The 13,824-nt window shown below is 45.6% G+C and overlaps 1 protein-coding gene across 1 annotated transcript in view; it reads left to right on the forward strand.

Annotated features, from left to right (window-relative positions):
* stab1 (stabilin 1) overlaps positions 1-13,824 on the forward strand; it is a 298,755-nt gene that overhangs the window by 20,709 nt on the left and 264,222 nt on the right. Inside the window, exon 5 of the mRNA XM_086001826.1 lies at positions 530-599. Within this exon, the coding sequence (XP_085857952.1) occupies positions 530-599 (70 nt within the window). The remainder of the gene's footprint in view (positions 1-529; positions 600-13,824) is intronic.

Genomic DNA, 13,824 nt, shown 5'->3' on the forward strand with positions numbered 1-13,824 from the left:
ATCCACGCAGGGCCAGGCTTCAACTGTCGGCGCGCTATGTAAGTGTAGGTCGGGGGCTTGCACCCGCGGGAAGCCCCCGACACCAATTTCTGGGCCAATATAGTTTGACACACTAACTTCGTATAGTTTGGGAAATGTTAACATTTTTTCTGTGAGGGGGGTTTTGTTTTGGAAGATAATTTTATTTCAAGTGACTGTATCATCAATGCCTTATTATTTTATGCAACGGATTGTTTTATACTAATCATTCTCAGCTACCTCAGTCACCTGGTGTTGGATCATTTATATGTAATTCAATTTATACTCTTTTGTACTGTAAAGCTCAGATTGTCATTATAAACACAGCTCACCAACAATGCATAAGCATGTGAATCTTGTACAGCGGACAGTTCACCTGCTTTAGAATATGAGATGCTTGTTCCTGTGTAGCACAGTGTTAAATAAAGCTCCAGATAACAGTATTTCTGCAGATTCATGGAGAGGGTTCTTTCCTCCAACCTAACTAAACTGTGATTTCCCTTTGCTTCAGGCTAAGTACAAAGGAAATGCCTGTGAGGAGTGTGCAGATGAGGAAGCATACGGCCCTGACTGTGTTGTGGGTACGAAGATTCTTTTCTGTAACTTAGAGTTAGGATAATACTTTGAAGTTCACTCATTGAGAGTTCGGCTTTAGCGCAGCACGGGCGACAAGTTTTACACTTCATCCAATTTTCATTTCCATTGCTGAAGACCAATTTCATCCTCATTGACTTCTATTGTGAATATTTTTCTTACAACAGTTACACTCTACAATCTATGTACAGGAAACTCTTTGGTATCCGGCACCAACAGGACCGGGATGTTGCCGGTTCATTAAAAATTCCGGATGACGGAGAGGGTTATCTACCAAGGCTATTTTGAACAAGCAAAAATAAAAAAATCAAGAAATGTGCAGTATACAGTAATTGGGTACTCACCTACAGAATGTTGTGTTAAATGAATGGCGGAAGATGCTTGATTAAGTACAGTACTGCCAGTTGAGGGTAATCCATAACTCTTTAATTACTTAACAGTAAAACAAAACTAACGCGGGAGAGTCAGACTCCTGTTATTGAGGTGTTCGGACTTCCGACAGCGCCAAGAAGCCGAGTAGTTGCAGTTTGGAGAACTACCCCCACTGACTAACTCGGCCACCGCGGGAGATTTGGACTCGGAAACATTTCCGGTTATTGAGGTGTTGTTTTCGGAGTATGAATTTTGCCGGTTATTAGAGAATTCTGGATATTTAGGTGCCGTTTAAACAAGAGTTTCCTGTATATATAAAACAAAATATATATATATAAAAATAGTTATATATATATATATATAAAACTAAAACGAAATCTTAAACCAGCTGTTGGATAAATTAAGAAGAAATTGTAGTGTATTTGTTTAATATTTTTTTCTTAGATACAAACTGTTTTGCTTTGATTTCTTTGACTCTTTTGAAGGTGAAATTGGTCTTTGGTGGTAGTGCAGAATGGATGATAGTGAATCAGTAGCCCATTTTACCCCCTGCTCGCTTTTCGGTTGGTGTGTAAAACGGGCTGTCGATTTGCAATCGCCCTTATGCACCACAGCGAAATACCAAATTCACCCCCTTTTTGTCAAAGGAGGTATTTTTTCTTAGTGTGGTTTCTTTTTTTTGTATATTGCTTCCCCTTTTTTCTGCTCGCCTCACACTTTCAGCCCGGATGCCACCCTGAGTGACTCGAGCTCTTTCCTGCCCACTTTTGTTAGTGTGTGTGTGTTACTGCAGTTGCCGTGCAATATTCTAAGTTTCCGCTTACAAATATTTCAGTTCTGTTGAAATCAAAATCAATCCATGCCAAAGAAAAATGAATGTATTGCCAGAGAGACACCACACTGAGAAAATTAGCCTAAAATTGTTCGTGTATCGCTTATGATTCAGGAAGATGTGCAAATGTGTTGTTGTGGCCTTAGAGACCAGCTTAATTCCTGCATCTGATTTATTGCGCAACGCAGGAAACACGCAGGCTGGCTTAGGCAGTATAAGATTTGCTGACTGAAAGACCATTAAACTCAGGAAATATCTGGGAGGAGTTGCTGCTCTACACAAAATAACACAGGGACAGTGTCCCTGGGTACTGAGGGTATTTATAGATTGAAGTGCAGCTGCATCATTTCTTTTCATAATCACTATGCTGCAGAATAGAAATATCCAGATATAGTAGCTTTACTGTAATATTGATCCTCAGGTGAGCCAATACCCCTAATAGTCTGGCAAAATTGGGGTGGCAATCCACCCATTGCAGTGGTCACGCCTGTAGCACATTCACTGTGTGTCAACAGCAGGGAGGGTTGGCTTTGGCAATTTTTGCAAGGCAATTCCCTCTCCTTAATTTTGGCAGAGAATGGGCATGTATTGGCAATCCCTGCATTGCCGGACATAGCTCCAGTTGTTATAGAGACATTGCGTGACCCAGCATCCAAAAAATTCTAGACTACAGCCATCCCAACATGGCTGCACGACCCAACGGCAACCTGTCAACACAGTTGTTCTTCCTATTCAGGGAGCACTTCAGTGCAGCTTCAGACTGAGGAGTAGGACAAACTCTTTAAAGGATCACCAGCGGGGAAACACAATTGTAGAACTTATAGCACAAGTTCACTATAAATAGCACTGCATGATATAGATCATTATATTTCTCCTTTGTATGGACAGTGTTTGTTGGGTACCACACCTGGAGCACTGCGTACAGTTTTGGTCTCCTTATTTAAGGAAGGATATACTTGCATTGGAGGCAGTTCAGAGACGATTCACATGGTTGATTCCTGAGATGAGGGGGTTGACTTATGAGGAAAGGTTGAGCAGGTTGGGCCTATACTCATTGGAGTTTAGAAGAATGACAGGTGATTTTATTGAAACATATAAGATACTGAGGGGACATGACAAGGTAGATGCAGAGAGGATGTTTCCCCTTGTGGGGAAATCTAGAACCCGGGAGCATAGTTTCAGAATAAAGGGTCGCCCTTTTAGAACTGAGATGAGGAAGAATTTCTTCTCTCAGAGGGTCAAAAATCTGTGGAATTCTCTGCCCCAGAGAGCTGTGGAGGCTGGGTCATTAAATACATTTAAGGTGGAGATAGACAGATTTTTACAAGGTAAGGGAGTGAAGGGTTATGGGGGGCGGGCTGGGAAGTGACTTTGAGCCCAAGATCAGCCATGATCTTATTGAATGACGGAGCAGGCTCGAGGGGCCAAGTGGCCTATTCCTGCTCCTATATCTTATGTTCTTATGTTCTTGGCCATGGAAAAACCTAAATGCTGGGAGGGCCTTGAAAGATAGTCGGTCAGCTTGAAGGAATGCCTGGCATGTTCTTGGAACTACAACGTGTGGGAATTCTTATGGAAAGCCAAAGTTGGTCAGTGGAAGGAGATGTCCATTACTGGAAGTAAAGAAAGAAAGAACTTGCATTTATATAGTGCCTTTCGTGACCTCACGGCATCCCAAAGCGCTTTATAGCCAATGAAGTACTTTTGAAGTTACTGTTCTAATATGGGAAATGCTGCAGCCAATTTGGGCACAGCAAAGTCCCACAAACAGCAATGTGATAATAACCAGATAATCTGTTGATCGGTGATGTTGGTTGAGGGATTAATATTGGCCAGGACACTGGAGAAAACTGTCCTGCTCTTCTTCAAATAGTACCATGGGATCTTTTACATCCAGCACTGCACTGAAATGTCAGCCTAGATTATGTGTTCAAGTCTCTGGAGCGTGAAGTAGTAGTTTATAGCACAGGTCTACTAGCACAGGTCTACTTAAATCTCCCTGTCAAAACATTGCAGCCATCAATTTTGTGCTCCTGAAGTATTCCATCTTCTTCCTGTTGCCCTTCAGGGCCGTGGGTCTTCCAATCATATACTCGCATGGATTGAGGATTGGTTAACAGACAGAAAACATAGATACATAGATACATAGAAGATAGGAGTAGGAGTAGGCCATTCGGCCCTTCGAACCTGCTCCGCCATTCAATGAGATCATGGCTGATCATCCAAATTCAGTACCCGGTCCCTGCCTTCTCCCCATATCCCTTGATCCCTTTAGCCTTAAGAAATATATCCAACTCTTTCTTGAATATACTTAATGAACTGGCCTCCACCGCCCTCTGTGGCAGAGAATTCCACAGGTTCACCACTCTCTGGGTGAAGAAATTCCTCCTCATTTCAGTCCTAAATGGCTTACCCCTTATCCTTAGACTATGACCCCTGGTTCTGGACACCCCGGCCATCAGAAACATCCTTCCTGCATCTAGTCTGTCCAGGCCTGACAGAATTTTATAGGTTTCGATGAGATCCCCTCTCAATCTTCTAAACTCCAGTGAGTATAAGCCCAATCGACACAATCTCTCCTCATACGTCATTCCTGCCATCCCAGGTATCAGCCTGGTGAATCTTCGCTGCACTCCTTCCATGGCAAGAACGTCCTTCCTCAGGTAAGGCGACCAAAACTGCACACAATACTCAAGGTGTGGTCTCACCAAGGCCCTGCACAACTGCAGCAAGACATCCTTGTTCTTGTACTCGAACCCTCTTGTTACGAAGGCCAACATACCATTTGCCTTCTTAACCACCTGCTGCACCTGCATGCTTACCTTCAGCGACTGGTGTACAAGAACACCCAGGTCTCTTTGCACTTCCCCTTTTCCCAATCTATTACCATTCAAATAATAATCTGCCTTCCTGTTTTTGCCACCAAAGTGGATAACCTCACATTTATCCACATTATAGTGCATTTGCCATGTTTCTGCCCAATCACCTAACCTGTCCAAATCGTGCTGGAGTTTCACGACATCCTCCTCACAGCATACCCTCCCCCCCAGCTTTGTGTCGTCTGCAAATTTGGAGATATTACATCCAATTCCCTCGTCCAGATCATTAATATATATTGTGAACAGCTGGGGTCCTAGGACCGATCCTTGCGATACCCCACTAGTCACTGCCTGCCACTCGGAAAACGACCCGTTTATTCCAACTCTTTGCTTTCTGTCCGCCAACCAGTTCTCTATCCAAGTCAATACCTTGCCCCCAATCCCATGTGCCTTAATTTTGCACGCTAATCTCTTATGCGGGACCTTATCGAAAGCCTTCTGAAAGTCCAAATACACCACATCCACTGGTTCTCCCTTATCTATTTTACCAGTTACATCCTCAAAAAATTCCAGTAGCTTAGTCAAGCATGATTTACCTTTTGTAAATCCATGTTGACTTTGTCCGATCCCGTCACTGCTTTCCAAGTGCTCTGCTATTACATCTTTTATAATGGACTCTAGCATTTTCCCCACTACCGATGTCAAGCTTACCGGTCTATAATTCCCCGCCTTTTCTCCACCACCTTTTTTGAATAGTGGGGTAACATTAGCTACCCGCCAATCCATGGGTACTGTTCCAGAGTCTATCGAGTTCTGGAAGATGACCAGCAATGCATCTACTATTTCTAGGGCCACTTCCTTAAGTACCCTGGGATGTAGATTATCAGGCCCTGGGGATTTATCGGCCTTCAGTCCCATCAATTTTCCTAACACTATTTCCCTACAAATACTGATTTCTTTCAGTTCCACCCTTTCATCAGACCCTATGCCCAGAGAGCATGAATAAACGGGTCATTTTCGGGTTGGCAGGCTGTGACTAGTGGGGTACCGCAAAGATCAGTGCTTGGGCCTCAGCTATTCACAATCTATATCAGTGATTTGGAAAAGGGGACCATATGTAATATATCCAAGTTTGGTGATGATACAAAGCTGGGTGGGAATGTAAGTTGTGAGGAGGATGCAAGGAGGCTTCAAGGGGACATAGACAGGCTAAGTGAGTGGGCAAAACATGGCAAATGGAATATAATGTGCAGAAATGTGAAGTTATCCACTTTGGTAGGAAAAATAGAAAAGCAGAGTATTTTTTAAATGGTGAGAGATTGGGAAATGTTGGTGTTCAGAGGGACCTGGGTGTCCTTGTACACGAATCACTGAAGGTTAACATGCAGCTACAGCAAGCAATTAGGAAAGCAAATGGTATGTTGGCCTTTATTACAAGAGGATTTGAGTAAAAGAATAAAGACATCTTACTGCCATTATATAGGGCCCTTGGTGAAACCACACCTGGAGTATTGTGTACAGTTTTGGTCTCCTTACTGAAGGAGAGGTATACTTGCCATAGAGGGAGTGCAACGAAGGTTCACCAGACTGATTCCTGGGATGGGGGGATTGTCCTATGAGGAGAGATTGAGTAGACTAGGCCTATATTCTCTAGAGTTTAGAAGAATGAGAGGTGATCTCATTGAAACATACAAAATTCTTGACAGGGTAGATGCAGGGAGGATGTTTCCCCTGGCTGGGGAGTCTAGAACCAGGGGCACAGTCTCAGAATAAGGGGTCGGCCATTTAGGACTGAGATGGGGAGAAATTTCTTCACTCAGAGGATGGTGAATCTTTGGAATTCTCTACCCGAGAGGGCTGTGGAGGCTCAGTCGTTGAGTATATTCAAGACAGAGATCGATAGATTTTTGAATATTAAGGGATATGGGGATAGTGCAGGAAAGTGGAGATGAGGTAGAAGATCAGCCATGATCTTATTGAATGGCGGAACAGGCTCAAAGGGCCGAATGGCCTACTCCTGCTCCTATTTCTAATGTTCTTATGTTGCATGCTCACTCCTCTTTGCATGGTAAAACTGTGCAGCTGGACTCTGAAACCACACCCCATCTGAGTAGTCCAAACAATGGAATTGTTGCCTTCGTATTCTTTTTGTTTGCTCCACATTAGGTGGCACGGGCCTCATTGTATCTGTGTTCTGCTTGCTATGTGGGGCTTTCCAGTTGGAGTCACCAGCCATGGCCTCCTGTGGCTAGGATGCTGCCTGCCCCGACTCGCTGGTGGGTCCGAGACTATATGGGCCTTAGTTAGCCCCATAGTTAAATTGGTGTGCACGTCCTGACTTCGCCATTCACATTAGGCCCCCACTCCCCTGGGGTAGGCGGCCTTCCCTGCCTGCACCATCCCAGTCCTTGAGTTTATCTGTAAACCAGCCTGCACCAGGTGGCATAGCTTCATCACTGTCTCTGAAACAAAAATACCGACAACGGGTCTCCTGTCACATACCCAGATATAATTGGTGTGATTTGTAAACACAGGGCCTTGAGTATTGCTGGAAACAAGCATTGGCCTAGAAATTGGGCCATGTTGTGCCCATTGTTCAGGCGCTAAGTGGCCTAATAAGTCCCCCAAAATGGCAGGCAGGAAGCACGCGCACACTCCTGGCCGGAAGTGCACGTCTACCGTATTGGGTAAGAACAAACAAAACCGTCCTTAACCCACGCCTGCAGCAGACGTTAGGTCCTTTGTGTAAAGTCTGTAGGTATTATAACGAATTAATACACAGACTACAAGAGTAACTTTAACAGGACTTTACTATTCGAAGGTCAGGGCGAATCTGCCCAATAAATTCTGCCACAGCACTTATATACCGGTGTGGTCACTGTCGGTATTACAGTATACAGCAGCCAGGATAAAGTAGTGCCACACCTAAAATAGTTCTCTTAAAGGTGGACGGTTACATACAATAGTTCTCTTAAAGGTAGAACAGTTACATACACTACAATCCTCCCTTTTTAGCTTACAACATACTTATTCCCCATTAAACATAACCTCCTAACATATATCCAACTTTATGTTAAAACAGTTCACAGATGTAATCTCTGCGGAAACAGTTCACAGATTCAGTCTCTGCGGGAAACAGTTCATAGATTTAGTCTCTGCGGGAAACAGTTCACAGATTCAATCTCGGTGGATGCGCCTTCCGTGCTTCTTGACTCGGTCCTGACAACGCCTCAGTGGTGCAGCAGTTCCCCGTGGTGTAGTCGGTTCACGTTGCTGGAGTGACTCATCCAATAGTCCTTCACTGGACTTAACAGCTTGAACTTCCGTCCTTCTGAACCAGCATTGTTGGCTTGTAAAACTTGAGTACCTTGGGAAGTTTTCTACTTCCAAACTGATTTGGCTCCGTTCGCAGGGACCCCGTGCGTGATCTAATAGTGATGATGATGGTCCAGATGATCATCATCTTCTGCTTCGTCTTTTCCTTTTCTGTGGTTCAGATGGTTATCATCTTCTGCTTCGTCTTTTCCTTTTCTGCTTCTTGGAGACTCTCGGGGCTCCATTGTCAGCTGCCAGCTGCCTGCACAGTTCCTCCCGTAGTAGCGCCACCATCTCCCGATGTTCTTTCGACTTTTTGTGATTCATCAAGGTTTCTGCACTTTGGGAGTTTTCATCACAAGCTGGGCAGAACAGGTCCTCGTAATATTTGGTGTCGCTCAACAGGTCATGGTAATATTCGGTGTCGTCCTGAGCTAAGCCAGCGGGAGGGTCTTCTATTTCCTCCTTGCCCAGCTGAACGTTAGCCGACTTTTGTTCTAAATCCCGACATCTGTCCTGAAGAGACTTCATCATGCGTTCAGCTTCATCCCGCTTTTTCTGGACTTCCTGCAAGTCTTTTACTAATGACCTCATTTGTGATTTCAATACTTCAACTTCATTCGGAGATTGATTGATCGGACCATTCAATCCCTCTACTGAAGTAGCTGTTTCAGCATTCTGTTGTTCTGCATTGACGTGAGGCAGCGTACTTTCGGCATCCAAGAGCGGCTCTGCTGCAGTCTTCTCAGTCTGTGTTGCCACCTCAGCTATTTCAATAACCTTTGAGAGTTCCGAACCCCTTTTCTTTGAAGATTGAGGCTCGTGTTCAAGTTTTTCCCATTTCAGGGTCTTGTCCCTCAGCATATGAAGAAGTTGGCTGACTGTTAACTCTTCTGCCATCATCCGTTTCCCATTAGCTGCAGGGCTGTTTATAAACTTGCCCTGGGGCTCCTTTGCTGTTTCTACTTTGCCATCATCCGCAGCCTCCACCATTCGAATTTCCACAAATGAATCGTCCGGTGATGCTGCACCCAACTTCAGTAGGAGCTCGGAAGTCATGTCGACCAAATCAGCCTTTTCTGCCTGCAACCTGCTAACAAGCGCCTTCAGTTGCTGCACATCTTGTTCCACCAGATTAGAGCATGCACCTTCAGAAACCGAATCAGCTTTGATTCGTTTGGCCTCCTCTCGCAGACAGTTTGTGTGCTCCTGCTCCCTTTTCTCCCTCAGCTGCTTCTGTTGTCTTTCCAGATTCTCCCATTCGGTGTCATAGAACTTTTTCATTGCTTTCATCTCTTGTTCGAGACGGCAACTCAATTGCTCTAATTGCTGTCGTAATTTGAAATAAGTTTGAGTTCGAGCTCGGTGTTCCTCAGTAATGTATATGTCTGTAAACTGAACAGACTCAGAATTCTCTGTCAAACTATGTTGTTGTTCAGTGGAGTTCTGTTCTGAAACTTTGTTCTCCTCTGGAGCATAAGCCTTTATGCACGCCTTCGTTTTTCCAACCTTAGTCAGCAAGTCCATTTTAGCCTTGTCTTTCATACTTGGGCTGGACTGAGCTGATTGTCCGCACCGAGTCCTCACTCGTTATTGCTTTTAGGTAGTGCCATTCCATGTCTATTTTCTTGATCCACTCCCGTCCTAGAAGTGGTGGTCCTCCCTCAGGTAGTACATATAAGTCCATTCCTGGGTGTTCTTTGCCCCTGTCTCTCACCTTGACTCTTATCTTTCCCATGGGGTATACTTTATGCCCCATGTATGTCTGCAATACGAACTTGGTATCTCTCAAGGGTATATGTGAGAATAGCCGGTTGTAATCCCTTCGATTTATGACTGATAGGGCTGATCCAGTGTCCAACTCCATTTTTACTTGGACTCCGGCTATTTTTAGCATGACCCAGATAGTTTGTAGGTCAGCTTCCTTACTCACATTGTGAATTCTCAGACTACCCAGTTCCTGGCCGTTTGGGTCTGAATCCGAATTCGGTTCATCTGAACTCTTCTCAGCCAGCTTGTGTACTTTGTTGTACTTTTCCTGTGATGGTTTTCTTTGGTTGTTGGTCTTCTTCCCTGACCGGCATACTTTAGCTATGTGACCCAGTTTGCCACATTTTCTACATTCCTGGTTTTTAACCCAGCATTGGTTCTGATCGTGTGTTGTCTTCCCACAACGATAACATTTCGTTGTACTCGAAGTCATTTGATCCACTCTGAGTACCGCTGTCTTACGCTGCATTTCCGCCGTGCCTCTCGCTGCGGCTTCGTGCGATGCTGCAATAAGGACAGCCTTATCAAGTGTAAGATCGTTCTCTTCGAGCAGTCGTTTTTGTGTTCCTTCCTTCGACAACCCGCACACGAACTTGTCTCGCAATGCCTCTGTCAGATTTCCTCCAAACTGGCAGTATTTTGCTCGCCTACGCAGTTCAACCAAGTACTCCGTGTTGCTTTCCTCTTTTAGTTGCATTCTCCCGTAAAATTTTGATCGTTCCGCTAACATCAGCGGTGTGGGGTTCAAATGATCCTTCAGGACAGCAACAATATTAACGAAAGACTGATCCGCCGGTTTAGCTGGTGATAGAAGATGCTTCAATAACCCGTATGTCTTCGCACCCAATGAGTTTAGTAAGGTTAGAGCTTTATCATAATTTGCTATCTTATTGACCTTACAATATACCTCGAAGCGTTCTACATACATGGCCCAATCTTCCACCTCGGAATCAAAGTTGTTGATGTTACCCTGCTTAGGCATCTTCACAATTTTTTTTTTTTTTTTAAGAAACAATAACGAAGTTTTTCTTTAACTTTTTTAACTCTTTTTTTTTTATGGCGGTTTCCCGCGCTTGTCTTCTTCCCCGCCCACTTTCAAGATGGCAGTTTCGTGCTTGTCTTCTTCCCCGCCTAACTGGCGGCTTCCCGCGTTTCTTCCTCTGGTAGGAGGGGTAAGCTTTGTCCTCGGGCGACGACCGCTGGTTTACGGGGTTTGTAGCCTGTGCGCCGGCTTCAGTTTATTCTGAAGCGTGCGCTAGAAAAGCCGATCGCGTTCCTTGTTCCCCCCCCCCCTTCTTTTCGGCAGGGGCAACCGGCGCTGGGGACAACCAGTTGGCGTCAGACAGATCCAGCTCCTGGTCCTTCACGGCAGCTGCTGTAAGCCGCTGGCCGGAACCTCGCTCGGTCTCTCTCGGGCTCTGTCTCTCCCGCTCGCGCGGCTCTCGCTCGCTCTTTCTCGGGCTCTGTCTCTCCCGCTCGCTCGGCTCTCGCTCGGTCTCTCTCGGGCTCTGTCTCTCCCGCTCGCGCAGCTCTCCCTCAGCGGCTTTAAACGCCTCTCCCAGACCTCCCTCAGCCCGGCCCTTTTCTCCCCGGGCTGTGGCTGATTCTTCGCGGTTTATTTAGTTATTTATTTATTTATTGCCTCCGCGCCTTATGATCCCGGTCGCCGCGCCTCGTGGCCTCGGTAGCTCCCGGCCTTTTTCGCCGGTCGCGGTCTAGCTGTCTCCCGACGCCGTTGCGTCTCCCAGCCCGTTTGTACCGCGGCTTCCGTGCTCCACGCTGCCCCAGTCTCAGCGCCTCTGGGCCCGACTTCTGTCCGGCTCCTTTCCCCCCCGACCGTGGTCGAGTTCACCGCCCTTATCCTCCGTTTATTTTTTTATTTTTCCCCTTACTCACAGTCCACGTGGCCGACTTGCTTCTCTTGGCTGATCGGCTCACTCACCACCGTGGCAGAAGGGACAATCTGTGCCTGTTGCTGATGGAAGGCTTCGTGTCTGAATTCTTCCTTCTTCCTTGCTCTGCAGACTCGAGTTTTCTCTCAGCAGAACAACGAGGGCGGGTGCCTCTTCTCGACGCTCGTTAACAGCTTCGGATGTATCGTTGCCGCAGGGTAAGATCGAACTCGTCGCCACTGTAAAGTCTGTAGGTATTATAACGAATTAATACACAGACTACAAGAGTAACTTTAACAGGACTTTACTATTCGAAGGTCAGGGCGAATCTGCCCAATAAATTCTGCCACAGCACTTATATACCGGTGTGGTCACCGTCGGTATTACAGTATACAGCAGCCAGGATAAAGTAGTGCCACACCTAAAATAGTTCTCTTAAAGGTGGACGGTTACATACAATAGTTCTCTTAAAGGTAGAACAGTTACATACACTACACTTTGCATCTGCAAATAAGGGGCCTAACGCCTGTTTGAGGCCCCCTCTCCAAGATCGGTTTGCCCTGAAGCCGCCTGCGCCATCGCCAGCTGCACTCCAGGGAAGCAGGTCTAGGGATTGCCTGCAACAAAGAAGGTAAGTAATTGGAAATAAAAACAGAAAATGCTGGGAACACTCAGCAGGTCAGGCAGCTTCTGTGGGGAGAACGGATAAATCAACATTTCAGGTGTGGACCTTTCATCAGAACTGGAGGATATTGCAGATGACAACATTTAATATTGACTTTAATACCTTCAGACCTTAATTATGGCTCCTATTTTCTCTTTGGCAGGAAGTGCTGGTGATGTAGAATGGGTGTGCCGGTGTTTCTGGGGGTTGCTGCTTGTGAAGTGGGTGCAGGACCTTCTGTCGGAGCATGGTGTTGGCAGGGTGTCATTCTGGTTCTTCTTTGTTCGTACGCATGTGCATGTCTGTGTCTGTGTAGTATCTTCAGTTTTTATGTTTATACTGTCTGGGGTGTTGTTGGACCTGACGGTGCTGTGTCCTGATGAATTGGCCCCGCTTGTTCAAATCATACAGCACGATGAGAACACCCGATGGGATTCCCATCCACTCAGCTTTGTTAGCTGCAGCTTGGGCTGCGGCAATAATTACCCAGACTCCAGAAAAGTGTGTCTGTGCCAAATCTTGGCCTTCAGCAAATCAGCAAAAAGGCAACAATGGGGGGAAAAAATATGCCGGATGTTGAATGCACAAGTAGAGAAATGCTTACTGCCAAAAATCTAGACTGCAAAATGTTCAATTGCAGCAACAGCAGCGACCTTGCTTTAAGGGCACTCCAAAGCAGGCCACATCCATTTCCCTGTCATGTGCCCATTTTATACGTGCCCAACCTTGTGAAATCTGCTAGATGTACTATTGAAATGAGGCTTGTGCATGCTGAGAGTGCTGACTCTTTCATTTCCCTCCAAAAAAAGGCGCATTGTAAAATGAGGTGTGCTGCTGATCAGACACACGAGGTGAAGGCCTGATTTTCTGACCCGGTGCCAGCGAGACCCTGAGCCACCAGCAGTACCTCAGAAAACCCACCTTCGTCAGGTGCGGCTTGTACGGCAGATGAAAATCCACCTTTAGAGGAGATATTTACCATTACAGTCTAATGAGAAATTCCAGTATATGAAGGTCATGCCAGATCGGTTTCTGGTTAGGGGATGGAAAGAACTAAAAGAAAATAGGACTGTTAGTTTTTTCAGATAAATGTAAATGTCGGTCTAGAAATTGCAGTCGGAGGCATACCTTCAGAGTCGGCCTCCAACCCGCGAAACATTTCCGAACTTACCTCCAGGCGCCCAGGTTGTGGCGAGTTCGGGTCTCGGGCCTCCAGGCGTACGCCTGCGCAAAGGTCCACGTGATCCCAGGAACCCAAGCGGTTCGGAAGCGTCCTTGGGATCACGTGGGCCCAGTCCTCCAATCACAAAGGAGGATTCCATTGCGGTCATTTACAAAAGGAATCCCCTAATGACATGCAATGGAATCCCCAAATAATTATACAATTTAGACCATTCTAATAAATATAAATGTTCTGAATTTCAATTTTATTCATAACTCCCTTCATTACAGCAAATACAATAAAAAATTAAATTTTTTGAAAAATAATTTTAAACATTTTAATCTGGGCCAATATTTGCCTAAACTAATTTTAAGTGTTTGTGCATC

Source organism: Somniosus microcephalus, chromosome 11, assembly GCF_052327205.1.
Source record: "Somniosus microcephalus isolate GS21.2 chromosome 11, FLI_Smic_1.0, whole genome shotgun sequence".
In the NCBI taxonomy this organism is placed as follows: domain Eukaryota; kingdom Metazoa; phylum Chordata; class Chondrichthyes; order Squaliformes; family Somniosidae; genus Somniosus; species Somniosus microcephalus.